Source organism: Oncorhynchus kisutch, linkage group LG7 (genome assembly GCF_002021735.2).
Source record: "Oncorhynchus kisutch isolate 150728-3 linkage group LG7, Okis_V2, whole genome shotgun sequence".
Lineage (NCBI taxonomy): Eukaryota > Metazoa > Chordata > Actinopteri > Salmoniformes > Salmonidae > Oncorhynchus > Oncorhynchus kisutch.
The window spans coordinates 38,214,882-38,242,287 of NC_034180.2; the positions used below are offsets into that span (position 1 = coordinate 38,214,882).

Sequence of the window (27,406 nt, forward strand, 5' to 3'; positions counted from 1 at the left end):
GACGGACAGAGCGAGGGAGAGACGGACCGAGGGAGGGAGGGACGGACGGATGGAGCGAGGGAGGGACAGACGGAGCGAGGGAGAGACGGACGGAGCGAGGGAGGGACGGACGGAGCGAGGGAGGGACGGACGGAGCGAGGGAGGGACGGACGGAGCGAGGGAGGGACGGACGGAGGGAGCTAGGGAGGGAGAGACGGACGGAGCGAGGGAGGGAGAGACGGACGGAGCGAGGGAGGGAGAGACGGACGGAGCGAGGGAGGGAGAGACGGACGGAGCGAGGGAGGGAGAGACGGACGGAGCGAGGGAGGGAGAGACGGACGGAGCGAGGGAGGGAGAGACGGACGGAGCGAGGGAGGGAGAGACGGACGGAGCGAGGGAGGGTGAGACGGACGGAGCGAGGGAGGGAGAGACGGACGGAGCGAGGGAGGGAGGGACGGACGGAGCGAGGGAGGGAGGGACGGACCGAGGGAGGGAGGGACGGACGGCAGCGAGGGAGGGGAGAGACGGACGGAGCGAGGGAGGGAGAGACGGACGGAGCGAGGGAGGGAGAGACGGACGGAGCGAGGGACGGACGGAGGGAGGGAGAGAGAACGGACGGAGCGAGGGAGGGAGGGAGAGACGGAGGAGCGAGGGAGGGGGGAGGGAGGGAGAGACGGACGGAGCGAGGTGAGGGAGGGAGGGAGGGGAGAGACGGACGGAGAGGAGGGAGGGAGGGAGAGACGGACGGAGCGAGGGAGGGAGGGAGAGACGGACGGAGCGAGGGAGGAGGGGAGGGAGGGAGGGAGAGAGCGACGGAAGCGAGGAGGGAGGGAGGGAGGGAGGGAGAGACGGACGGAGCGAGGGAGGGAGGGAGAGAGAGACGGACGGAGCGAGGGGAGGGAGGGAGGGAGGGAGAGACGGACGGAGCGAGGGAGCGAGGGAGGGAGAGACGGACGGGAGAGCGAGAGGAGGACGGACGGACGGAGCTGGACGGAGGACGGGAGGGAGGGAGGGACGGAGCGAGGAGGGAGGGGAGAGACGGAGGGAGGGAGGGAGAGAGACGGACGGAGCGAGGGAGGGACGGACGGAGCGAGCGAGGGAGGGAGGGAGGGACGGAGCGAGGGAGGGAGGGAGGGAGGGAGGGACGGAGCGAGGGAGGGGAGGGAGCCGAGGGAGGGAGCGGAGGGAGAGACGGACGTGAGCGAGGGAGGGAGGACGGACGGACGGAGCGAGGAGGAGGAGGACGGAGCGAGGGAGGGAGGAGAGACGGAGGGAGGAGGGAGAGACGGACGGATGCGAAGGGAGGTACGGACGGAAGCGAGCGAGGGAGGGAGGGAGGGACGGAGCGAGGAGGAGGAGGGAGGGAGGAGGGACGGGCGGAGGGAGGGGAGGGAGCGAGGGAGGGAGGGAGGGAGAAGAGACGGACGGAGCGGAGCGGGAGGGAGGGAGGGAGAGACGGACGGAGCGAGGGAGGGAGGTAGAGACGACGGAGCGAGGGAGGGAGGGAAGGGGAGAGACGGACGGAGCGAGGGAGGAGGGAGGGGAGGGAGGAGAGACGGACGGAGCGAGGTAGGGAGGGGAGAGACGGGACCGAGGGAGGGAGTGGGAGAGACGGAGATGGGAGGGGGAGGAGAGACGGAGAGGGAGGGAGGGAGGAGACAGAGCGGAGGGAGGGAATCGTGGAGGAGACGGACGGATGCGAGGAGAGGAGGGAGGGAGAGACGGATCGGAGGGAGGGACGGGAGAGACAGAGAGCGGAGGGAGGGAGGGAAGAGACGGACGGAGCGAGGGAAGGGAGGGAGGGAGGGAGGGAGGGAGAGATACGGACGAAGCGAGGGAGGGAGAGACGGACGGAGCGGAGGGAGGGGAGAGACGGAGGCGGAGCGAGGGATGGGAGGGAGGGAGGAGCGACGGACGGAGCGACGGATGGGAGAGCACGGACGGGAGCGAGGGAGAGAGAGACAGGACGGAGCGAGGGAGGGAGAGACGGACGGAGCGAGGGAGGGAGAGACGGACGGGAGCGAGGAGGGAGGGAGAGGAGGACGGACGGAGCGAGGGAGGGTGGGAGAGACGGACGGAGCGAGGGAGGGAGGGAGGGAGGGAGAGACGGACGGAGCGAGGGAGGGAGGGAGGGAGGGAGAGACGGACGGAGCGAGGGAGGGAGGGAGGCGGGAGAGAGGACGGACGGAGCGAGGGAGGGAGGGAGGGAGAGACGGACGGAGCGAGGGAGGGAGGGAGAGACGGACGGAGCGAGGGAGGGAGGGAGAGACGGACGGAGCGAGGGAGGGAGAGATGGACGGAGCGAGGGAGGGAGGGAGGGAGGGAGGGAGAGACGGACGGACGGAGCGAGGGAGGGAGGGAGAGACGGACGGAGCGAGGGAGGGAGGGAGAGGACGGACGGAGGGAGGGAGGGAGGGAGCGAGGGAGGGAGGGAGCGGGAGGGAGGGAGGGAGCGAGGGAGGGAGGAGCGAGGGAGAGGACGGACGGAGCGAGGGAGAGACGGACGGAGCGAGGGAGAGACGGACGGAGCGAGGGAGAGACCGGACGGAGCGAGGGAGGGTGGGAGAGACGGACGGAAGCGAGGGAGGAGGGAGGGAGGGAGAGGGACGGACGGAGCGAGGGAGGGAGGGAGGGAGGGAGAGACGGACGGAGCGAGGGAGGGAGGGAGGGAGGGAGGGAGAGACGGACGGAGCGAGGGATGGAGGGAGGGAGGGAGAGACGGACGGAGCGAGGGAGGGAGGGAGGGAGAGACGGACGGGAGCGAGGGAGGGAGGGAGGGACGGACGGAGCGAGGGAGGGAGAGACTGACGGAGCGAGGGAGGGAGAGATGGACGGAGCGAGGGAGGGAGGGAGGGAGGGAGGGAAGAGACGGACGGACGGAGCGGAGGCAGGGAGGGAGGAGACGGACGGAGGGAGGGAGGAGAGCGGAGGGAGGGGAGCGCAGGGAGGGAGGAGAGAGCGAGGGAGAGACGGACGGAGCGAGGGAGAGACGGACGGAGCGAGGGAGAGACGGACGGAGCGAGGGAGAGACACGGACGGAGCGAGGGAGGGAGAGAGAGACGGACGGAGTGAGGGAGGGAGAGAGACGGACGGAGCGAGGGAGGGGAGAGAGAGACGGACGGAGCGAGGGAGGGAGAGAGAGACGGACGGACGGAGCGAGGGAGGGAGAGAGAGACGGACGGAGCGAGGGAGGGAGAGAGAGAGAGACGGACGGAGCGAGGGAGGGAGAGAGAGAGAGAGACGGACGGAGCGAGGGAGGGAGAGAGAGAGACGGACGGAGGGAGGGAGAGAGAGAGACGGACGGACGGAGCGAGGGAGGGAGAGACGGACGGACGGAGCGAGGGAGGGAGAGACGGACGGAGCGAGGGAGGGAGAGACGGACGGAGCGAGGGAGGGAGAGACGGACGGACGGAGCGAGGGAGGGAGAGACGGACGGACGGAGCGAGGGAGGGAGAGACGGACGGACGGAGCGAGGAGGGAGGGACGGACGGAGCGAGGGAGGGAGAGGACGGACGGACGGAGCGAGGGAGGGAGAGACGGACGGACGGACCGAGGGAGGGAGAGACGGACGGACGGAGGCGAGCGAGGGAGGGAGAGACGGACGGACGGAGCGAGCGAGGGAGGGAGAGACGGACGGACGGAGCGAGCGAGGGAGGGAGAGACGGACGGACGGGAGCGAGGGAGGGAGAGACGGACGGAGCGAGGGAGGGAGGGAGGGAGGGAGGGAGAGACGGAGGGAGGGACGGACGGAGCGAGGGAGGGAGGGAGAGACGGAGGGACGGAGCGAGGACGGAGCAGGGAGGGGACGGACGGAGCGAGGGAGGGACGGACGGAGCGAGGGAGGGACGGACGGAGGGACGGACGGAGGGACGGAGGGAGGGACGGACGGACGGAGCGAGGGAGGGAGGGAGGGAGAGACGGAGGGAGGGAGGACGGACGGAGCGAGGGAGGGACGGAGCGAGGGAGGGACGGAGCGAGGGAGGGACGGAGCGAGGGAGGGAGCGAGGGAGGGACGGAGCGAGGGAGGGACGGAGCGAGCGAGGGAGGGAGGGAGAGAGGGACGGAGGGACGGACGGACGGACGGACGGAGGGAGGGAGAGACGGAGGGAGGGAGGGACGGACAGAACCTCCATAATGGTATATTTTGTGAAATTGATTCAATAGTGATGGCTTTAGTAGAATGTAATACCAGCATGATTATGGCAAGTGTAATTGTTTGTGCAGACTGTGGGTATACTGTATATGGTCCACAGCAAAGAGTGTGACAATTCAATGAATGTCAAGTCAACAGGATGATGTATTATACACAAGTGTAGCCTGTATGTCCCTATATTATGCCTGTCACTTTTTGGGCACAATGGGGCATGAAATGAGCCCCATGAGAGTTGAGGTCAGGGGGGGACACGAGGAGGAGGGTAACCTTTATATTATAGTTGTCCTCTCCAGGAATATGTCTGGTTTGCCACTAGTCTCCCAGCACTGGGAGAACCCACCACATTCAAACCTCGGAGCAGATAGCAGCTTCCATCCACAGACATTACAGCCCCAGTCAGAGCGCAAGATCTGCTCACGCATGCAGACAATGTTATGGCTATGGCTTGTGCTCCCCACAGGGAGAGAGGAGTTTTGATTTCCCCACATATTTCCTCCCAGAAAACCATAAGTGGACCAAGAGGGAACTCTCTGCCTGTGATCTAGTGTTTTATTATCTGTTGCTGAAGCAGCGGCTACTCTTCCTGAGGTCCACATAAAACATGACATAATACATATCAATAGGCAAGGACTGAACTACACACTTTTTATAAGAACAATATTACTAAAAAAGGTCTGATGGACAGTTACATGCATACATACAGTGAGCTCCAAAATATTTGGGACAGTGACCCATATGTTGGGGGGTGGGGCTCTGTACTCCATAGAAATGATTGGTAAGTAATGTATTGTTGCATTTTGGGGTCACTTTTATAGTAAATAAGAATAGAAAATATTTCTAAACACTTCTACAATAATGTGGATGCCTCCATGATTACGGATCATCCTGAATAAATCGTAAATAATGAGTGAGAAAGTTACACACAAATATCATACCCTAAGACATGCTAACCTCTCACCATTACAGTAATGGGAGGTATGATATTTCTGCGTCTACCTTTCTCATCATTATCTACGATTCCTTCATGATTATCCGTAATCATGGAGGCATCCACATTATTGTAGAAGTGTTTAGAAACCTTGTATATTATTTTTTTCAATAAAAATGACACCGCCACATCAGTCATTACCAAATTCAGCTGAGGCCTAGAACTTAGGGAATGATTTGTACCAAATACAATGCTTTTAGTTTTAGAAATGTTCTGTGCTAGTTTATTACTAACCACCCATTTCAAAACTGATTGCTACTCTTTGTTTAGGGTTGCAATGATTTCACTAGCTGTGGTTGCTGATGTGTATAATGTTGAATCATCAGCATACATAGACATAGGCTTTGCTTAGTGCTAGAGGTAGATCATTAGTACAAAAATAGAGAACAGTAGAGGGCCAAGAGAGCTGCCTTACGGAATACCACACTTTACATGATTTACTTTAGATAAACTTCCATTAAAGAATACCCTCTGTCTTCTATTGCATAGATAGCTCTCAACCCAATATATATCAGAGGATGTAAAGCCAAAACACACGTTTTTCCAATGACCGATTATGGTCAATAATATCAAAGGCTGCACGGAAGTCTAACAATAAGGCTCCCGCAATCTTCTGATGATCTGACACATTTATTTCCTTTTTCCTAAGGCACCTCCGTTATAGTATATTTTATTAAATTAATTCAGTAATGATGGCTTTGATAGACTGTAATATCCGCATGATTATGGCAAGTGCACTTGTAATTGTTTGCCCAGACTGTGGATATATGTGGGCTACAGCAAGAGTTTGACAATTCAATGAAAGTCAAATCAACAGGTTTGGCGTATTATACACAAGTGTAGGCGGTCTTTACACATTTGATGCCCTGGCTAGAGGGACATCTAGTGGTTACTGGGTGGTGGCGCACACTAACTCAAGTGGAAGAATTCTGAATCACTGATACTTTATAACGACCCTAATGTTCGACAACGTTTTAGCGGAGTTTCGACGTTGCAAAGTCTCCTTCAACAGAAACGTTATCGTCGTTAAAATACGCATTTTCAAATCTAGGTTGCAGGTATGTTTTGGGGTGATATATTTGAGTACTTGACTCAATTTAATGTTTGAACACCAATAGTTTTTTTCGTTGCCCTGTTAGTTAGAACTGCATTATTATAGGCCAATATGATCTTTACCCAAACACGGGGTTTGGTTAAACAATTTAACTAGTCAATACATCATAGAAAGACACACATTTTAGTAAATGGCTAGGCATAAAAAGGTTCACTGAACCCGGGATTAGTCGAGTCAGTGTTTTGCTTGGCAAATCCTACAATTAGGCGTACACCGTAGTTTTGTGATATTTGATTCAGTTCCAACCATGGCCGTTATTGGTCCTATTCGGGATTCTTGGGAGGTCCCTACCCTATTGAAATTGAAGATGGTTAGAGTTAAGTTAGGTTTTAGTGAAGTCCCATGGATCCCCCAGATAGCACTAACCAGCAGTGATTGAGTGTGGAAGCATTTTGCCCCTCTTGACCTCTCTGATGTGGTTATGCTGCTCTCTAGAGCTGGTTGTTACATAGTTTCTGTAATCTGATAACTGGTGCAGTTAGTTCATCTGTTTAGCTGTGGTTAGTGGATCCATAGAGTGAAGTTCATAGACATTGCATAAGGCTGCAGCTGTGGTAACAGTGAGGCATCATTCAGTTTAGCTCATGGTCACCAGTTGGCTAACAACCGGAAACGTGTTGCTGACTGAAATGCAAGTGTGTTGAGCAAGCCCGAGGGAGAAGTGTATGCTGGGTAGGTTTCCTTTCTGTGGTATATGTCATTTGGTGAGGACCAGCCTTACGATGCAGGTAGTTTAACTGAAGCAGGACTCTGAAGTGTATATCTCTTAAACTGGTTTGAAAGCAGCAGGTACTGTATAAAAAATGTATCATCTTGATATCATTTATGTTGTATGTAGTATGGTATTATAGGAATGGGATTTTTGCTCTGCCAGTACTTAAAAATAGTTTTCAAATCATACATCTTACTGAATTGGATGTATTTACTATGGATCTATTATGGATCTGGAATGAGTGTTTCCTTAGTTGACATGCTTTTCTCACTGGCAAGGTACCTTTTGGTTTGTGTGGCTATGGGGTCTGTTAGGGTCCCACCATCTCAACCTTCAGTTATTCTCTGTTTGGAACCCAGTTCCCTTGAGGCTATCAAACAAGCTAAGCGCCAGTACAGAGACAAAGTAGAATCTCAATTCAACGGCTCAGACACAAGAGGCATGTGGCAGGGTCTACAGTCAATCACGGACTACAGGAAGAACCAGCTCAGTCACGGACCAGGATGTCTTGCTCCCAGGCAGACTAAACAACTTTTTTGCCCGCTTTGAGGACAATACAGTGCCACTGACACGGCCTGCAACGAAAACATGCGGTCTCTCCTTCACTGCAGCCGAAGTGAGTAAGACATTTAAACGTGTTAACCCTCGCAAGGCTGCAGGCCCAGACGGCATCCCCAGCCGCGCCCTCAGAGCATGCGCAGACCAGCTGGCCGGTGTGTTTACGGACATATTCAACCAATCCCTATACCAGTCTGCTGTTCCCACATGCTTCAAGAGGGCCACCATTGTTCCTGTTCCCAAGAAAGCTAAGGTAACTGAGCTAAACGACTACCGCCCCGTAGCACTCACATCCGTCATCATGAAGTGCTTTGAGAGACTAGTCAAGGACCATATCACCTCCACCCTACCTGACACCCTTGACCCACTCCAATTTGCTTACCGCCCAAATAGGTCCACAGACGATGCAATCTCAACCACACTGCACACTGCCCTAACCCATCTGGACAAGAGGAATACCTATGTGAGAATGCTGTTCATCGACTACAGCTCGGCATTCAACACCATAGTACCCTCCAAGCTCGTCATCAAGCTCGAGACCCTGGGTCTCGACCCCGCCCTGTGCAACTGGGTACTGGACTTCCTGACGGGCCGCCCCCAGGTGGTGAGGGTAGGCAACAACATCTCCTCCCCGCTGATCCTCAACACTGGGGCCCCACAAGGGTGCGTTCTGAGCCCTCTCCTGTACTCCCTGTTCACCCACGACTGCGTGGCCACGCACGCCTCCAACTCAATCATGAAGTTTGCGGACGACACAACAGTGGTAGGCTTGATTACCAACAACGACGAGACGGCCTACAGGGAGGAGGTGAGGGCCCTCGGAGTGTGGTGTCAGGAAAATAACCTCACACTCAACGTCAACAAAACTAAGGAGATGATTGTGGACTTCAGGAAACAGCAGAGGGAACACCCCCCCCATCCACATCGATGGAACAGTAGTGGAGAGGGTAGCAAGTTTTAAGTTCCTCGGCATACACATCACAGACAAACTGAATTGGTCCACTCACACAGACAGCATCGTGAAGAAGGCGCAGCAGCGCCTCTTCAACCTCAGGAGGCTGAAGAAATTCGGCTTGTCACCAAAAGCACTCACAAACTTCTACAGATGCACAATCGAGAGCATCCTGGCGGGCTGTATCACCGCCTGGTATGGCAACTGCACCGCCCTCAACCGTAAGGCTCTCCAGAGGGTAGTGAGGTCTGCACAACGCATCACCGGGGGCAAACTACCTGCCCTCCAGGACACCTACACCACCCGATGCTACAGGAAGGCCATAAAGATCATCAAGGACATCAACCACCCGAGCCACTGCCTGTTCACCCCGCTGTCATCCAGAAGGCGAGGTCAGTACAGGTGCATCAAAGCTGGGACCGAGAGACTGAAAAACAGCTTCTATCTCAAGGCCATCAGACTGTTAAACAGCCACCACTAACATTGAGTGGCTACTGCCAACACACTGTCAATGCCACTGACTCTACTCCAGCCACTTTAATCATGGGAATTGATGGGAAATGATGTAAATATATCACTAGCCACTTTAAACAATGCTACCTTATATAATGTTACTTACCCTACATTATTCATCTCATATGCATACGTAGATACTGTACTCTATATCATCGACTGCATCCTTATGTAATACATGTATCACTAGCCACTTTAACTATGCCACTTGGTTTACATACTCATCTCATATGTATATACTGTACTCGATATCATCTACTGTATCTTGCCTATGCTGCTCTGTACCATCACTCATTCATATATCCTTATGTACATATTCTTTATCCCCTTACACTGTGTATAAGACAGTAGTTTTTTTGGGAATTGTTAGTTAGATTACTTGTTCGTTATTACTGCATTGTCGGAACTAGAAGCACAAGCATTTCGCTACACTCGCATTAACATCTGCTAACCATGTGTATGTGACAAATAAATTTGATTTGATTTGATTTATGAGGAAGTTGGTCAATAATGTCAATGCAAAGAACTGTGTTTCTGCCTGTGACAATGTCGGTTTCCATGTTTGGTTTGAAGATGTTTTGCTGTAATGAAAAGGACTGACTACACTTTTGTTTGTCCGTTAGCAGACACTTTTATCCAAAGTGACTTACTGGAGCAATTAGGATTAAGTGCCTTGCTCAATGGCACATTGACATATATTTCACCTAGTCTGCTCAGGGATTTGAACCAGCAACCGCTAGGCTACCTGCTGACACAATCATGTGAAAATTGACCTATGGGGGGCAAAATGCAACTTACAGTACATGCTTTAAATGGCTACCTACTCATCCATGATGTGAGGCAGTTCCCCCTTTTTTTCTGAATCCAGAGAGAACAAGTTGACGTTCTGACATTTTTAGTATTATACTCAGTCTATTGATTTAAAATGGAGGGGAAATAATGTTTTTTGTTTCTTGTTGCATCCAACGACGGTGCATTAGTATTTTAAGGTCTGTGAATAAACTAAAAAGGTCTCTCTCTGCAGGCTGCCTTCCCTATATCTCTGGCTCCCTCCATGGCAGCTGATGACTACAACCCTGTAAGTACTGGAGATGATCTATAATTCCTTTCTCATATGATGTCATCATTAAATATAATTTAACTTTATACACTGAACAAACGCAACATGTAAAGTGTTGATCCCATGTTTCAAGAGCTGAACTAAAAGATTGCAGAAAATGTCCATACACACAAACAGCTTATTTCTCTCATTGTGCACAAATTAGTTTACTTCCCTGTTAGTGAACATTTCTCCTTTGCCAAGATAATCCATCCACCTGACAGGTGTGGCATATCAAGAAGCTGATTAAACCTCATGATCATTACACATGTGCAGTTTTGTCAAACAACACATTGCCACAGATGTCTCAGGTTTTGAGGGAGCGTGCAATTGGCATGCTGTTTATTTCTCTACCGTAAGCTGCCTCCAACGTGGTTTTAGAGAATTTGGCAGTACGTCCATCCAGACTCCCTACCACAGGCCACGTATGGCGCTATGTGGGTGATCGGTTTGCTGATGTCAACGTTGTGAACAGAGTGCCCCATGGTGGACAAGCATAATCTATGGGCTACGAACACAATTGCAGTTTATCGATGGCAATTTGAATGCACAGAAATACCGTGACAAGAACTAGAGGCCCATATATATTTTTTAAAGATATCTGTGACCAACAGATCTGTATTCCCAGTCATGTGAAATCCATAGATTAGGGACTAATTCATTTATTTCAATTGACTGATTTCCTCTTATGAACTGTAACTCAGTAAAATCTTTGAAATTGTTGCATGTTGAGTTTATATTTTTATTCAGTATATATAAAAAATATATATATTTTTTTCTTGTAAATACCACATTTACAATATCAGAGAGAGAACGAGAATGAAAACATGAAAGAAACAGAACAGTATGTTTGAGAGAGAGAATGCACGCACAAGATGGCAACAAATAATTATTTGCGAGAGAGACTGAGAGCGAGAGAGACCCATGTGACACTTGGTGTGAAACAGGATGTTCCAGAGACTATATTTGAGGTAGTTGGGTGAGGGACTGTCTGATTGAGCACTACCTTCAATCACCCATCTCCTGAACTAGTGACTATCTGACCTCTTACTACCTTCTGTTCTCCAAGGTTTCCCTGAGACAGAAGTCCAGGAGGAAGACTCGAGGAGGTAAATTGTTATCCAGGCCTGATTCTGCTGCTTGCTGTTTGTGCAGCTCAATTGTAATTTGGCCCCTTGATGTGGGCGTGTGTGAAGTGACAGGATGATTAGAGTGTGTGTGTGTGTGGAGGGTTGTGTTGCAAATGCCTTAAGACCAAGCTCAGCAAGAGAGCCCAGTATTATTAGCCTTCTGTTCATGGGCAGTTACTGTATGCTGAGCAGTCTGTGCTTCATTGTGTGTGATATAATCCTTTGGAAGACCTTTTTGACTACTTCCTGTCTGACAACTTACATGTGACACAGGTAGGCTGAAAGTGGTTAAAAGAGATTCTGAATTTGCTGTACATAAAAATAATTTATGAGACCAATCAAAGTGTTGTATTAAAATGCCTGCATTGCAATACATTGAAATGGAGGGTTTATTGTTGCATCCAACCACAGTTCCTGAATTCATGCACCATCTCCTCTGTGTGTGTTTCTATGATCAGGTAATGTGGCAATGAGCAGGCGGAGGGTCTCGGTTAAAGAGCTGGGGGAATCTGACCACCATGGCTGGCTCTACAGGAAGAAGGAAGGAAAGGGCTTCCTGGGCTTCAAATGGAAGAAGTACTGGTTTGTGCTGAAGAAGACTTCTCTGTACTGGTACACGAATCCGCTGGTGAGTAACGCTCACCACTTAGCCCGCTACGCAGAGTCATCCTGTCATTGCCACAGCTGCCTGCTGCCTCTCGTCACTGTTGGAGTTTGACATGGTGTTTCCTGAAGCTGGAAATGTCAGTGTGTCAGTTTCTTCTACAGAGGCTGATGTGATCTGCATGACTTATTGGCGTGATGGAGGAATTAATAAAGCCTGTGTTTACCATGTGTCAAAACAAATTTGAGGGAACTAGAAATTGAGAAAAGGTGACGCGTGTTTCAAGTTTTAATGTCACGTGCACAAGTACAGTGAAAAGCCTTTCTTGCAAGCTCCAAACCCAACAATGCAGTAATCAATATCAAGAATTGAAGGTGTTATGAATTAGGTGATGTCGCATGGAATAGTGTTTTTATTGCTTTAATGCTTAGAATCTGTCAATCCGGTCTTATTTTTAGGCAGAGAAAGCAGAGGGATACATTAACCTGACTGACTTCATGATCGACAGAGCATTGGAGTGCAAGAAAAAATTGTAATTAACAATTTTCTTATTTTATAAAATCATGCTACTGTTGGTGTAAAAATGTCAATGAGTCTATTCCAAGAAATCATTGAACATTTACTGAAACTTTTTCAGTCTGAGCAGAGTGTGAGTGATTGAACACAGTGAGAAAGTAAATGTTCACCTCTCTCTTGCAGTGCCATCAAAGCATGTCACCCACAAGTCATGATGTTTCACTTTGCAGCTGATACCTACGAGGAGATGAACATGTAAGTCACATGAAGAGAGTCATGTAAGTCAAGTTAAGAGTGTCATCATAGAAGCAGTGTGAGAAATGTGACCGTTTCTCTTTGTCTTTTGCAGATGGTTGAATAAGCTTGGGCTCGCTTCAATCCAATATGAATTGGCAGAGGGCAACACTGCTGGTAGGTTTTCATGTTGATCAGTCAGAATGGTTTATCATTTATCAGTCAATTCCACCAACTGACTCACTCTGTTCTTTACTACTATTGCCTCAGTATCACTGCTGATTATTGTTTGTCAAGCCGAAGACTGGGGAGTATGTAGCCTAATGGCATTTTGACTGTCCAGAGTGCTACAGCGAGGCGAGTGATCACGAGGAGGCTGAGACAATAGAGGCTCCCCCTCCCCCATACTCGGAGCAGATGAGCCAGGACTCTGCGGATGTGGGTGGTCCACATGGCAGTGGACATCAGGTCAGTAGGCACTGGGTTGTTGAGGAAGCCCTGGTAATTAGGAGTTTTTCCTAAACGTGTGACCTGACCAAGAAAAACTTTGGGCCCTAGTTACACTGTGTTGCATTTCTTTCTGCAAAGTGTTGAGCGTTAAAGTGGCACTCAAGTCTTTTCACCTCATTTAACACCTGATTTACTTAACAAAAGGCACATCTCAATAGGTGGTCATGACATCACAAGTGGGGCTTTTCTTTTGTTGTCTATTACTCCGCAAACAAGGGGGGAGGCCGATGACATCACAGATTCCCATCAGACCAACTCCTTGAATGCCCTACTCCTTAAAGTTTGCAGTTGTCTTAAAAACATTATTTTCCTTAACATTTTTTTTTACCCTTTTAGTGGGTGTACTTTACTATATTTATACTTGGGTTATCGCTTTTCAACAGTAAAAGTAAAAAATAATCACTAGAGGACATCTGTTAACCCTGCTGAAACACCCTTAATGTTCATGTCTCCCAGGGTAGCCTCCTTCCCCCATACTCCTTCTCCCCTCCCAGTGAGACCAAAGGATCCTTCTCCTCACCTGTCAGCACGATAACATCACAGAGTTCCGTGTCCTCTCTGGCCAAGCATCGTCAGTCCTGGCTGGACCTGGTCTCGCAGGCCTCTCCTGTTGCCGGGGAAACGGTGGTGTGCTCTGTGCAGGTCCACACAAATCGGCCCCCACAGCATCAGAGGAACGAGGGGCCCCTACAGCACCACCAGGAGGCTTCGACCTTCCAGGACCCCCCAGGGAGCACAGCCAGGGAAGACTTTAACTCCAGGGAGCAGACAGAGGAGTTGGCTGTGCTAGAAATAAGGACAGAAGATGGTGAGGAGGCTTCTTTAGCTGGTTTTTTTTCTAAACAATTGTTGACTTAAATAAGGGGAGCATATTAGTTAATTAATTGAGAAGGAAATGGAAAATCCACCCATCTCACAATTTCTATGATATTAAGGAAAAGTGAGAGCAGTAGTTGTGCCCTTTGGATGCCTTTTGTTCTTATGTTATCAGACCTGTGGATAAGAGAAGTGCAAGTAGACCACACTATAAATCAAATCAAATCAAATTTATTTATATAGCCCTTCGTACATCAGCTGATATCTCAAAGTGCTGTACAGAAACCCAGCCTAAAACCCCAAACAGCAAGCAATGCAGGTGTAGAAGCATGGTGGCTAGAAAAAACTCCCTAGAAAGGCCAAAACCTAGGAAGAAACCTAGAGAGGAACCAGGCTATGTGGGGTGGCCAGTCCTCTTCTGGCTGTGCCGGGTGGAGATTATAACAGAACATGGCCAAGTTGAAACTGGAGCAGCAGCATGGCCAGGTGGACTGGGGACAGCAAGGAGTCATCATGTCAGGTAGTCCTGGGGCATGGTCCTAGGGCTCAGGTCCTCCGAGAGAGAGAAAGAAAGAGAGAAGGAGAGAATTAGAGAACGCACACTTAGATTCACACAGGACACCGAATAGGACAGGAGAAGTACTCCAGATATAACAAACTGACCCCAGCCCCCCGACACATAAACTACTACAGCATAAATACTGGAGGCTGAGACAGGAGGGGTCAGGAGACACTGTGAGACACAGGAGACACTTCATGTTGCCTCGTTGTATAATGTTACAGCTTTGGTCTTTGGGAGCACATTAAAGCTGACAGTAAAAATACACTACGTGACCAAAAGTATGTGGACACCTGCATGTCGAACATCTCAGTCCAAAACCATGGGCATTACTATGGAGTGGGTCCCCTCTTTGCTGCCAAAACAGCCTCCACTCTTCTGGGAAGGATTTCCATTAGATGTTGGAACATTGCTGCGGGGACTTGCTTCCATTCAGCCACAAGAGCATTAGTGAGGTCTGGCACTGATGTTGGGTAATTAGGCCTGGCTCGCAGTCCAATTCATCCCAAAGGTGTTCGATGGAGTTGAGGTCAGGGCTCTGTGCAGACCAGTCAAGTGTTTCCACATGGATCTCGACAAAGCATTTCTGTATGGACCTCATTTTGTGCACGGGGACATTGTCATGCTGAAACAGGAAAGGGCCATGAAAACCAAGCCCAGTCCATTATTCCTCCACCAAACTTTACAGTTGGCACTATGCATTCGGGCAGGTAGCGTTCTCCTGGCACCTGCCAAACAGATTCGTCCGTCAGACTGCCATCTGGTGAAATGTGATATATCACTTCAGAGAACGCGTTTTCACTTCTCCGGGGTCCAATGGCGGTGAGCTTTACACCATTCCCGCCGACGCTTTGCATTGCCCATGGTGATCTGAGGTTTGTGTGCGGCTGCTCGGCCATGGAAATCCATTTCATGAAGCTCCCAACAAACAGTTGTTCTGCTGACATTGCTTCCAAAGGCAGTTTGGAACTTGGTAGTGAGTGTTGCAACAGAGGACAGATGATTTTTACGCGCTTCAGTACTCGGCGGTCCCGCTCTGTGAGCTTGTGTGGCCTACCACTTTGCGGCTGAATAGGTTGTTGCTCCAAGACATTTCCACTTTACAATATTAGCTCTTACAGTGGACCGAGGCAGCTCTATTAGGTCAGGCATTTTACAAACTGACTTGTTGGAAAGGTGGCATCCTATGACGGTGCCACGTTGAAAGTCACTGAGCTCTTCTGTAAGGCCATTCTACTACAGATGTTTGTCTATGGAGATTGCATGGCTGTGCGCTCGATTCTGTACACCTGTCAGCAACAGGTGTGGCTGAAATAGCCAAATCCACTAATTTGAAGGGGTGTCCACATACCTTTTGTATATACACTGCTCAAAAAAATTAAGGGAACACTAAAATAACACATCCTAGATCTGAATGAATGAAATATTCTTATTAAATACTTTTTTCTTTACATAGTTGAATGTGCTGACAACAAAATCACACAACAATTATCAATGGAAATCAAATGTATCAACCCATGGAGGCCTGGATTTGGAGTCACACTCAAAATTAAAGTGGAAAACCACACTACAGGCTGATCCAACTTTGATGTAATGTCCTTAAAACAAGTCAAAATGAGGCTCAGTAGTGTGTGTGGCCTCCACGTGCCTGTATGACCTCCCTACAACGCCTGGGCATGCTCCTGATGAGGTGGGCGATGGTCTCCTGAGGCATCTCCTCCCAGACCTGGACTAAAGCATCCGCCAACTCCTGGACAGTCTGTGGTGCAACGAGGCGTTGGTGGCTGGAGCGAGACATGATGTCCCGGATGTGCTCAATTGGATTCAGGTCTGGGGAACGGGCGGGCCAGTCCATAGCATCAATGCCTTCCTCTTGCAGGAACTGCTGACACACTCCAGCCACATGAGGTCTAGCATTGTCTTGCATTAGGAGGAACCCAGGGCCAACCGCACCAGCATATGGTCTCACAAGGGGTCTGAGGATCTCATCTCGGTACCTAATGGCAGTCAGGCTACCTTTGGTGAGCACATGGAGGGCTGTGCGGCCCCCCAAAGAAATGCCACCCCACACCATGACTGACCCACCGCCAAACCGGTCATGCTGGAGGATGTTGCAGGCAGCAGAACGTTCTCCACGGCGTCTCCAGACTCTGTCACATGTGCTCAGTGTGAACCTGCTTTCATCTGTGAAGAGCACAGGGCGCCCGTGGCGAATTTGCCAATCTTGGTGTTCTCTGGCAAGTGCCAAACGTCCTGCACGGTGTTGGGCTGTAAGCACAACCCACACCTGTGGACGTCGGGCCCTCATACCACCCTCATGGAGTCTGTTTCTGACCGTTTGAACAGACACATGCACATTTGTGGCCTGCTGGAGGTCATTTTGCAGGGCTCTGGCAGTGCTCCTCCTGCTCCTCCTTGCACAAAGGCGGAGGTAGCGGTTCTGCTGCTGGGATGTTGCCCTCCAACGGCCTCCTCAACGTCTCCTGATGTACTGGCCTGACTCCTGGTAGCGCCTCCATGCTCTGGACACTACGCTGACAGACACAGCAAACCTTCTTGCCACAGCTCGCATTGATGTGCCATCCTGGATGAGCTGCACTACCTGAGCCACTTGTGTGGGTTGTAGACTCCGTCTCATGCATTTATTGTTAATCAGTGTTGCTTCCTAAGTGGACAGTTTGATTTCACAGAAGTGTGATTGACTTGGAGTTACATTGTGTTGTTTAAGTGTTCCCTTTATTTTTTTGAGCAGTGTATATCTGAAGATGTGAGTTAGTCTGCATGTCTGCCTGCACATCCTGCCCCCTTGGAGTTTTTCTTTAATAGATTTGAATACCAAAACATCCAAGTCTTCCAATCAAAATCAAATCAAAGTTTATTTGTCACGTGCTCCGAATACAACAGATCTTACAGTGTAATGCTTACTTACAGGCTCTAACCAATAGTGCAAAAACGGTGTTAGGTGAACAATCGGTAAGTAAAGAAATAAAACAACAGTAAAAAGGCAGACTATATACAGTAGCGAGGCTACATACAGACTCTAATTAGTCAGGCTGATTGAGGTAGTGGGTACATGTAGATATGGTTAAAGTGACTATGCATATATGATGAACAGAGAGTAGCAGTAGTGTAAAAGAGGGGTTGCTGGGTGGTGGGTGGCGGGACACAATACAGATAGCCTGGTTAGCCAATGTGCGGGAGCACTGGTTGGTCGGCCCAATTGAGGTAGTATGCACATGAATGTATAGTTAAAGTGACTATGCATATATGATAAACAGAGAGTAGCAGCAGTGTAAAAAGAAGGTTGGGGGGGGGGGGCACACAATGCAAATAGTCCGGGTAGCCATTTGATGACCTATTCAGGAGTCTTATGGTTTTTGGTTAAAAACTGTTGTCGAAGACTTGGCACTCCGGTACAGCTTGCCATGCGGTAGCTGGGGTCTTTGACCATTTTTAGGGCCTTCCTCTGACACTGCCTGGTGTAGAGGTCCTGGATGGCAGGCAGCTTATCCCCAGTGATGTACTGGGCCGTACGCACTACCCTCTGTAGTGCCTTGCGGTCAGAGGCCGAGCAATTGCCATACCAGGCAGATGTTGCAGCTGTAGAACTTTTTGAGGATCTCAGGACCCATGCCAAATCTTTAGTTTCCTGGGGGGGAATAGGCTTTGTCGTGCCCTCTTCATGACTGTCTTGGTGTGTTTGGACCATTCTAGTTTGTTGTTGATGTGGACACCGAGGAACTTGAAGCTCTCAACCTGCTCCACTACAGGCCTGTCGATGAGAATGGGGGTGTGCTCGGTCCTCCTTTTCCTGTAGTCCACAATCATCTCCTTAGTCTTGGTTACGTTGAGGGATAGGTTGTTATTCTGGCACCACACGGCCAGGTCTCTGACCTCCTCCCTATAGGCTGTCTCGTCATTGTCTGTGATCAGGACTACCACTGTTGTGTTGTCTGCAAACTTAATGATGGTATTGGAGTCGTGCCGGGCCATGCAGCAGTGGGTGAACAAGGAGTACAGGAGGGGACTGAACACGCACCCCTGTGGAGCTCTAGTGTTGCGGGTCAGCGTGGCAGATGTGTTGCTACCTGCCCTCACCACCTGGGGGCGGCCCGTCAGGAAGTCCAGGATCCAGCTTTGAGGGCACTATGGTGTTGAACGCTGAGCTGTAGTCAATGAATAGCATTCTCACATAAGTGTTCCCTTTGTCCAGGTGGGAAAGGGCAATGTGGAGTGCAATAGAGATGGCATCATCTGGGTCTGTAGTCATTTAGGCAGGTTGCCTTTGTGTTCTTGGGCACAGGGACTATGGTCGTCTGCTTGAAACATGTTGGTATTACAGACTCAATCAGGGACATGTTGAAAATGTCATTGGAGACACCTGCAAGTTGGTCAGCACACGTCCTGATGATCCGTCTGGCCCCACAGCCTTGTGTACATTGACCTGTTTTAAAGGTCTTACTCGCGTCGGCTACGGAGAGCATGATCACACAGTCGTCCGGAACAGCTGATGCTCTCATTCATGCGTCAGTGTTGCTTGCCTCGAAGCGAGCATAGAAGTGATATAGCTCGTGTCACTATGCTTCCCTTTGTAGTCTGTAATAGTTTGCAAGCCCTGCCACATAAGACAAGCGCCTGAGCCGTTGTAGTATGATTCAATCTTAGTTCTGTATTGACGCTTTGCCTGTGATGGTTCGTCGCAGGGCATAGCAGGATTTCTTGTAAACTTCCGGGTTAGAGTCCCGCACCTTGAAAGTGGCAGCTCTACCCTTTAGCTCAGTCCGAATGTTGTCTGTAATCCATAGCTTCTGGATGGGGTATGTACGTACAGTCAATATGGGGACGACGTCCTCGATGCACTTATTGATAAAGCCAGTGACTGATGTGGTGTACTCAATTCCATCGGAAGAAACCCGGAACATGTTCCAGTCTGCTAGCAAAACAGTCCTGTAGTTTAGCATCTGCTTCATCTGACCAATTTTTTATAGACTGAGTCACTGGTGCTTCCTGCTTTAATTTTAGCTTGTAAGCAGGAATCAGGAGGATAGAGTTGTGGTCTGATTTACCAAATGAAGGGCGAGAGAGAGCTTTGTACGCGGCTGTGTGTGGAGTACAGGTGTTCTAGAATTATTTTTCCCTCTGGTTGCACATTTAACATGTTGATAGAAATTTATTTAACTTAAGTTTCCCTGCATTAAAGTCCCCGGCCACTAGGAGCGCCGCCTCTCGGTGAGTGGTTCCCTTTTTCCTTATTTCCTTATATAGCTGACTGAGTGCGGTCTTAGTGCCAGCATTTGTCTGTGGTGGTAAATAAACAGCCATGAAAAGTCCTGTTTTCGCAGTTTTGGATAATCACATAAGGTTGGTGGCACCTTAATTGGGGAGAATGGGCTCGTAGTCATAACTGGAGCGGAATGAGTGGAATGGTATCAAACACATGGTTTCCAGGTGTTTGATGCCATTCCATTTGCTCTGTTCCGGCCATTATTATGAGCCGCTCTCCCCTCAGCAGCCTCCTGCACTAAGAATACAGTGCATTTTCTAATGACTGTCAATGAATCAGTTGGAAAAAAAGATTAACCGAAGCAGTTATAGTCAAAACTATGTAAATACTGTCAATGAGCTTTAAATCACTTAATATTCTGTTGAACCATTTTTGAGTAAGGAAATTGACCCCAAACCTCATCCTACTTTATCTTTAGGGATTTTTGAAAAGTAGTAATATACCAATATTTTTCTGCCAAAATGTAAAGTTGTTAAGGTCCATTTCATTCTTGCAGTGAACCACGAAGCCTCGTCTGATGAGATGGAGAGATTGTACATCCACCTCAAGCAGGCCAGCCTCTCTCCCATAGGAGACCGCAAACCATCCACCAAGAGGGACTTCAGAGCCTCCTTTATAAAGCGATGCAAAAACCAGGACGTTAACGAGAAACTGCACCTCATCAGGACCCTCAACAGCACGCTAAAGGTATATCCGCCAACTTGACTAGAATTATTGTATGCTTTTGTTTTTATCAGTTTATCACCACATAGGTGGCAGTATCAAATTGTTGTCCTTGTTTTCTGCAGAAATTGTATGTGCTATTTATGCATCATTTTGAATAGTATCGCAAGTATTGAGACTCTTGAGCATAGTTTCTCTCTCACTCACTCACACTCACTCTCTCTCTTTCTCTCTTCCCCTTTGACTCAGGCCAAGGAGGCAGACCTGTTGACCATCGAGCAGGTGCTGTCAGACCCTGACCTCACCTCGCCCAGATTCAGGGAATGGAAAGACGCCAACACACCTTTGCTCCAGGAGATCTGTCTCAAGCATGTACACCAGGTGGCAGCACAGGTAGAGCCCTCTGCAGCAGCAGCCAATGCCATCGCTGTCTCCTTTGTGGAGACCAGTTTATAAGGGAGTAGGATGAAGTTGCCCCTAAACACTGATCTAATGTCAGTTCTGAGTTTCTCCCACTAATGCTTATGAATAGGATTTGGGATGGATGAGCTGATTGTGGACCTGTGCCTAAGGGCAACTTTTACTCAGAGCATTTTATAAGACTCACTGCCATTGTCTACCCATAACCCAGTAGCACTAATAGTTGTACTTAGGCTGCGTTTTTATCAAACTATATACAATAGGAAGCAGCTCATGTTGTCTTGCCACTAAGTGGACTCATGATAAGAATAGTGTATATATATTTTTTAAGTTCTTAAATGGAGTTGATGCAAACATTTGTTGATTGGATTAAATTATATGGTTTTATATTGTTAATGTTGTAATTTATCTTTTTATGTTTAGAGATCTAACAATTTTCAGTTTTTTTTTCAATTCTGTTTTAATGTGTACTGTATTTGTGTTTGCTTGTTTTTGTGGTATTTTAAGTAGTGAGTGATGGAACATTGGGTACATGTGAACCATCTCTCAGAAAATGTATTTCTAAGTGTTTATTTTGCAACATGGTCAGTAGCCCATAGGACAAGGTTTTATTTTCTAACAGTGCCACAGACATGCACTAGTACTGCCTTGACTAGTACTGTGACTTAGACTTGTTTACATTAGGACCATGATACTTTTGTGGGTTTGCTTAGATACATTTTCATTCAACATTGCTGTATGTGATAGATGTTACATTCAGATCCATGGAGATGTTGTTATGCAATCATAACATTTTGTGCCAGCAACAATTCATCACGAATTGTAATTGAGATGATTTAGCTGTGGTAAATATTTTAAATAAAATAATTGTACATAAGTGTAAGGTGTGTACAATTCTATATTTTCATTGGTAAATTGACATTAATTGCCTGTAAGAGTATTAAAGCGTTTAAATGCTCTGCGTTATAAATATATTTGTGTCTTTGTATTTTATTCCTCTGACAGTTTATTCAAAAAAGCATACTCTATCGAGGTGTTATAGTATTTTTTGGCCACGAGTCGTCGCCAATTACTTTCATTTGCCTACTGGACCTGCAATGCCAATGTGTGACACTAGGGTTCGCTGGTTTCTGTGTACTGTTCGTATTTGATTTCGTTGTGGTTGTGCGCCATATTGGCAATTTCCTCCATCTCACCAAGCCAGAGCATGTATGCATCAAGCCGGTTGTTGAGAACAATATAAACATTTTACAGCGAACCCAAAATACAACACCATGGAGGCAGTCAAAGCATTCAACGACGAGGTTTGTATGATTTCTCCCCCATTTCAATGGAAGTGACTGTTAGCGAATTGTATCATTGGCGTCAAGTAGAAAATGGGGAGAAGGGCAACTAGATAAAGGCCTCATCCTTTCAGTAGACACGGTTTGCTTCGCCTATGAATATTTACCACCCATTTAGTATTTGTACGTGTAAGCGAAGCTATCTCGTCATTTGGTCAGAAATAACTATGCTAACTGTAGCTAGGTACTGTACCAACTACTGTACCGTTAGCCACATTGTAATCTGGCAGAGTGCGCTAAGAATGTTTAGCTAATGTTAGCTGACGTAATAGCTAAACTCACTCAGCGAAGCTAACTCAAAAAGCGTAAAAATAACTAGCTACAACCCGTGTACACCCCCCAATCTGATTTAGTTAACTAGTTAATTTCTTAGCTGTCACATTCAACTGTGAAGGTTTGCTGGCGAGCTAACTAACAATGTTAGCCAAGCTGTGCCTAGCAAGGCCGGGTAAAATGGCTAACGTTAGCCAGGTAGCTAATGTTATGTTTTAGCGTGGTGGCCGTGTGCAGTTAGCTAGTAAATTATGCAGTAAACCAATAATAGACTTTGTACGACTAGGTACCTACACTATATGTAGAAAGTTAGCAAATATATTTTTAATCCAAACGTATTTTGTCTGGACATCGCGCGTGCGCCAGCGCCTTGCCAGTTTGCGCACACAATTCGTGCAGCCAAGTGGTCGAGTCACAATTCGTCTGACTGGAATGCAATAATTAGATGGGACTTTTGGTTTCTCAAGTCCCAACTTTACATTTTCCTCATTCTTATTCTTCTGCACGCGACTCGTTTTACACCATTTAAACTGGAAACAAAATTCAAACTTTAAAATGTGAAGACTGGTCTGGAATAGTGTGCTTGCATACAACTTTTTGATATTTATACATTTTAAACACTTTGTCCATATTAACTTTAATATGTGTTTTTTCAACATGTTAAAGCTACCCATTGTTACATAATCACTTCCAACACTCACTGTAAACAATGCAACTTTTGACTCCTCAGCTTTGATCACTTCGCAAACGATTTAGACAAAAAAAAGCATCAAAGCAACTACAGTGCATTAGGAAAGTAATTCAGACCCCACGACCTTTTCCACATTTTGTTACCTAACAGCCTTATTCTGAAATGTTTTTATTTATCAATCTACACACAATGCTCCATGATGACAAAGCAAACACGTGTAGTTAGTGCCTTCCGGGATCCATGGGACATCCCTAACCTCCACCGTAACCCTAACCATTTTAAATGTCATATCCAATAGGGTAGGGACCTCCCAAGAATCCCAGTTGGACCAATAACTGCCATGGTTGGAACTGAATAAAATATCACAAAACTATGCTTGTACGCCTAAGTGGTAGGATTTGTTAGGCCCAAGTGCCAAGCAAAACACTGACTGGACTAAACCGGGTGCATTATGAAAGTATTCAGACCTTTTCCACATTTTGTTGCGTTACAGCCTTACTCTAAAATCGATTCAATAGTTTCCCCCTCATTCATCTACACACAATACCCCACAATGACAGAACAAAAACAGGTTTTTATACATTTTTACAAATGTATTTAAAAAAAAATACATTTACATTAGTATTCAGACCCTTTCGTCAGTACTGAAGCACCTTTGGCAGTGATTAAGTCCTTGAGTCTTCTTGTGTATGACGCTACATGCTTGGTATTTGGGGATATTTTCTTTCATTCCCAGCCTCCGTCCCCGCAGGAGGTCCTTTGCCTTTTGGTAGGCTATCATTGTAAATAAGAATTTGTTCTTAACTGACTTGCCTAGTTAAAGGTTAAATACAATAAAAAATATCCTCTCAAGGTTGGATGGGGGAGCGTCGCTGCACAGCTATTTTCAGGTCTCCCCAGAGATGTATGATCGGGTTCACGTCCGGGCTATGGCTGGGCCAGTCAAGGACATTCAGAGACTTGTCCTGAAGCCACTCGTGCTTTGTCTTGGCTGTGTGCTTAGGGTCGTTGTCTTGTTGGAAGGTGAATATTCGCCCCAGTCTGAGGTCCTGAGCTCTGCGGAGCGGATTTTCATCAAGGACCTCTGTACTTTGCTCCATTCATCTTCTCCTCGATCCTGACTAGTCTCCCAGTCGCTGAAAAACCACCCCACAGCATGATGCTGCCACCACCATGCTTCACTGTACGGATGGTGCCAGGTTTCCTTCAAATGTGACGCTTGGCATTCAGGCCAAAGAGTTGAATCATCAGACTAGACAATCTTGTTTCTCATGGTCAGAGTCTTTTAGGTCTTTTGGTGAACTCCAACTCCTTTCCAAATCATGTCCAATCAATTGAAATTACCACAGGTGGATTCCAATCAAGTTGTAGAAACACCTCAAGGATGATCAATGGAAACAGGATGCACCTGGGCTCAATTTCAAGTGGCATAGCTAAGGGTCTGAATAATGTTTACATTTATTTTTATTTTACCTTTATTTAAATAGGCAAGTCAGTTAGGAACCAACCCTTATTTACAATGATAGCGAAACCCGGATGATGCTGGGCCAATTGTGCGCCGCCCTATGGGACTCCCAATCACGGCCAGATGTGATGCAACCTGAATTCGAACTAGGGACTGCAGTGGAAGCCTTTTGCATTAAGATGCAGTGCCCTAGACCGCTGCGCCACTCGGGAGCCCAATGTATACTTTTTTTTTTTGCTTTGTCATTATAGGGTATTCAGTGTAGATTGAGGGGGAACAAATAATTTAATACATTTTATATTAAGGCTGAAACGTAACAAAATGTGGAAAAATTCAAGGGGTCTGAATTATTTCTGAATGCACTGTATTTTTGAACACTGCTGTTTTGACCACTCTAACAAGTCAGACAAACTCCTCTACTTCACTGCTATTCAAATCTGGCTTTTGAACAAAAAATATCTTCTACCAATAAAAAGTTCCAGGTGTTTGTAGGAGTTCAGAGTGCCGAAAAAATAAGTAATCTTATGTCTCATCATTGAGTAACTCAGGCGGAGCTGTTGCAAAGGATACTCTCACAAACTTAGGGTAGAGGGTTACAACTGTTTGTCAGAGTTTAGAGTGACGAAAAGCACATAGCTAACGTCAACTAACACCTCTCTCATATTGCGTCATTAAGCAGCCCTTGCTATGGCAAAAATAGGGCCATAGACTAGAATTGTAAACTAATCTAAAATCATAGATCTCCTGTTTCAGTCCTTAAGCTATTAACTCCAGACTAACGCTCTCTACTCAGATTGCTTGTCAAAATATTTTTGATGCTGTATATAATATAACTATAAGCTTAAAGTGTGCATAAATTAACATGAGTTTGAATGAGAACCACAGGAATACAGAGGTAGCAATTCATAAATTAACTCACCAACAGTCAATCTTGAACTGTTCAAGCTAGGGACACCAAACCAACTTTCACATGTTCAGACTATCCCAACTAAACATGTTTTCCAGACTATCCTATATAAATGTGCATAAATTAGCATAATATAACCCACCAACAGTAACCTCGAACCGTTCAAGCTTGGTACAGCAAACCAACTTTAATATGTTCAGGCTATCCTAACTTTTCATCCACCTACTTTTTCAAATATACCCAGTCACCAACACTACCACTACTATGACATTTTTCAAAACCATAAATACTTTAATGTGGCTTTGCTTTAAATAGTACATTTAACATTTTTTAAATTCTACCTCAAAAATCATTTTAAAATGGTAAAGGAAGTCCCACTAATTGTACTTCATGTACAATTACCATCTAGTTCACACACAGCTATCTGGTTGAGAACTCTATAGCAATAATGCATGTCTAAACTAGTCCTACAGTGCACAATTCAACTGGTGTTGCTAGTAAGCTAGCACTCAATAGCTAGATACTCATTTCTGGATAACGGACATGCAAAATTAGGACTGATGTTGCAAGAAGCCTTACAACTGGGGATGTGGCCACATGACATGGTGTGCCTGTGTAGAATTACATAACATGAACCATTAAATCAGATACCATTGACAACATACAGGAAATTTAAAGATCAGCATCATCCCCAATAGTATCAACACACAAACTACTTTTTCAGCTACTGAAAAAAACAAGTAAATAGTAGACTGGAGGCTATTTCTTGATTGATCTTTGTGTTCATAATAAAGGAAGCCCCAAGTGTCTTAAAACACTCGACTACACTCCTTCCCTGGCCTATGTAGCCTACTGTACAAACTCTTCAAATGCATTTCAAGTTAAATATTAGCAATTTCTCTGAAGCCTTAGCCCTGATAATTGTTTCTTGTCTGATTTAATGACTGTATATTATATTAGATGTTTAAAAGGTTTGTTTCCATCGCTTTTTGTGTTTCAGCTCTACTCTCTGAATGAGTACAAGCCTCCGATCTCCAAGGCCAAGATGACCAATATTACCAAGTCTGCAATAAAAGCTATAAAAGTAAGTATGTAGAAATGAATGAAAAGAGACAGAGTTGGGGTGATCGCGGACAGGGAGCCTCTTTCCCAGCCATACAATGATTGGGTTTCAATCAATCCTTGTCTTACCCGAACTAACTAAGCTCCTAGTCATTCTGACATGTTCATGCAATGCACTCTTTGGTTAATTTGCATAAACTGATAAAAACCAAATCTTTGGAAGTAATACAAATGTCTGCCGGTGTGTTTGGGAGTATACCAGTCGTCCTATTCACTCTAACCAAAAGATATGTATATAACACTTTCAGCCATTCATAAAAAAAAAAAATGTGGGGCCTTTTTGTCAGACTGGCCAATTCTGTGTCATTTGTATTTGATAACACTAATTTCAAAATGCGTCATAAACTGTGCTGTCACTAACGCTGGTATAACATGCTTATAATTAGGCCTGATGAAATACAGTTGAAGGTGCCACTGAAGAATATGCCACAATGTTGATCATTCCGTTTGAGGTGGTAGCTACTTACCAGTAGCTACGTAGATAAGCTAAATGTTTGGTTGGTAATGGAGAGGTTGTTACACTTTTCCTGTGAATCCATGCATTTTTCTCCAACTGAGAGCACTATCTGTAAACCTAATTATAATAGTGTGCTACTGTCAGGTGTTGTTGGCAGTACTTAAACTCCAACTTGTGTTCGCCACGGCGCAAACATTGTTCTCAAATAGAAGCGATTGTATTTTCTTATGCTAGATAGTAATTTACTTCTGCTGTCTGAGTTAGCAAGAGCATGAATAAAACACCAGGACGGGTGAACTTATGAGTGCTTCAATAGGCCTAAATCACAACCTTATTTCTCATGA

At 47.3% G+C, this 27,406-nt stretch overlaps 2 protein-coding genes across 9 annotated transcripts in view; both read left to right on the forward strand.

The window, feature by feature from the left end:
* The window catches only part of LOC109894597 (connector enhancer of kinase suppressor of ras 3), a 90,378-nt gene extending 68,602 nt beyond the window's left edge, over nucleotides 1-21,776 (forward strand). For all 6 annotated transcript variants that reach the window (XM_031829062.1, XM_020488199.2, XM_031829061.1 and 3 more), the window contains 10 exons: nucleotides 9,994-10,047; nucleotides 11,138-11,177; nucleotides 11,657-11,826; nucleotides 12,261-12,334; nucleotides 12,502-12,573; nucleotides 12,668-12,729; nucleotides 12,896-13,020; nucleotides 13,519-13,870; nucleotides 20,218-20,408; nucleotides 20,634-21,776. In XM_031829062.1, coding sequence (XP_031684922.1) covers nucleotides 9,994-10,047; nucleotides 11,138-11,177; nucleotides 11,657-11,826; nucleotides 12,261-12,334; nucleotides 12,502-12,573; nucleotides 12,668-12,729; nucleotides 12,896-13,020; nucleotides 13,519-13,870; nucleotides 20,218-20,408; nucleotides 20,634-20,840 — 1,347 coding nt within the window. In that variant the 3' untranslated portion in view covers nucleotides 20,841-21,776. The remainder of the gene's footprint in view (nucleotides 1-9,993; nucleotides 10,048-11,137; nucleotides 11,178-11,656; nucleotides 11,827-12,260; nucleotides 12,335-12,501; nucleotides 12,574-12,667; nucleotides 12,730-12,895; nucleotides 13,021-13,518; nucleotides 13,871-20,217; nucleotides 20,409-20,633) is intronic.
* A 189-nt stretch (nucleotides 21,777-21,965) lies between these two features.
* LOC109894598 (SR-related and CTD-associated factor 8-like) overlaps nucleotides 21,966-27,406 on the forward strand; it is a 40,128-nt gene continuing 34,687 nt past the window's right edge. The window contains exons 1-2 of one of the 3 annotated variants that reach the window (XM_020488200.1): nucleotides 21,966-22,108; nucleotides 26,484-26,567. In XM_020488200.1, coding sequence (XP_020343789.1) covers nucleotides 22,079-22,108; nucleotides 26,484-26,567 — 114 coding nt within the window. In that variant the 5' untranslated portion in view covers nucleotides 21,966-22,078. Of the gene's footprint in view, nucleotides 22,109-26,478; nucleotides 26,568-27,406 lie in introns of those variants that run through there. The other 2 variants (XM_020488202.2, XM_020488203.2) reach the window with 2 other exon arrangements.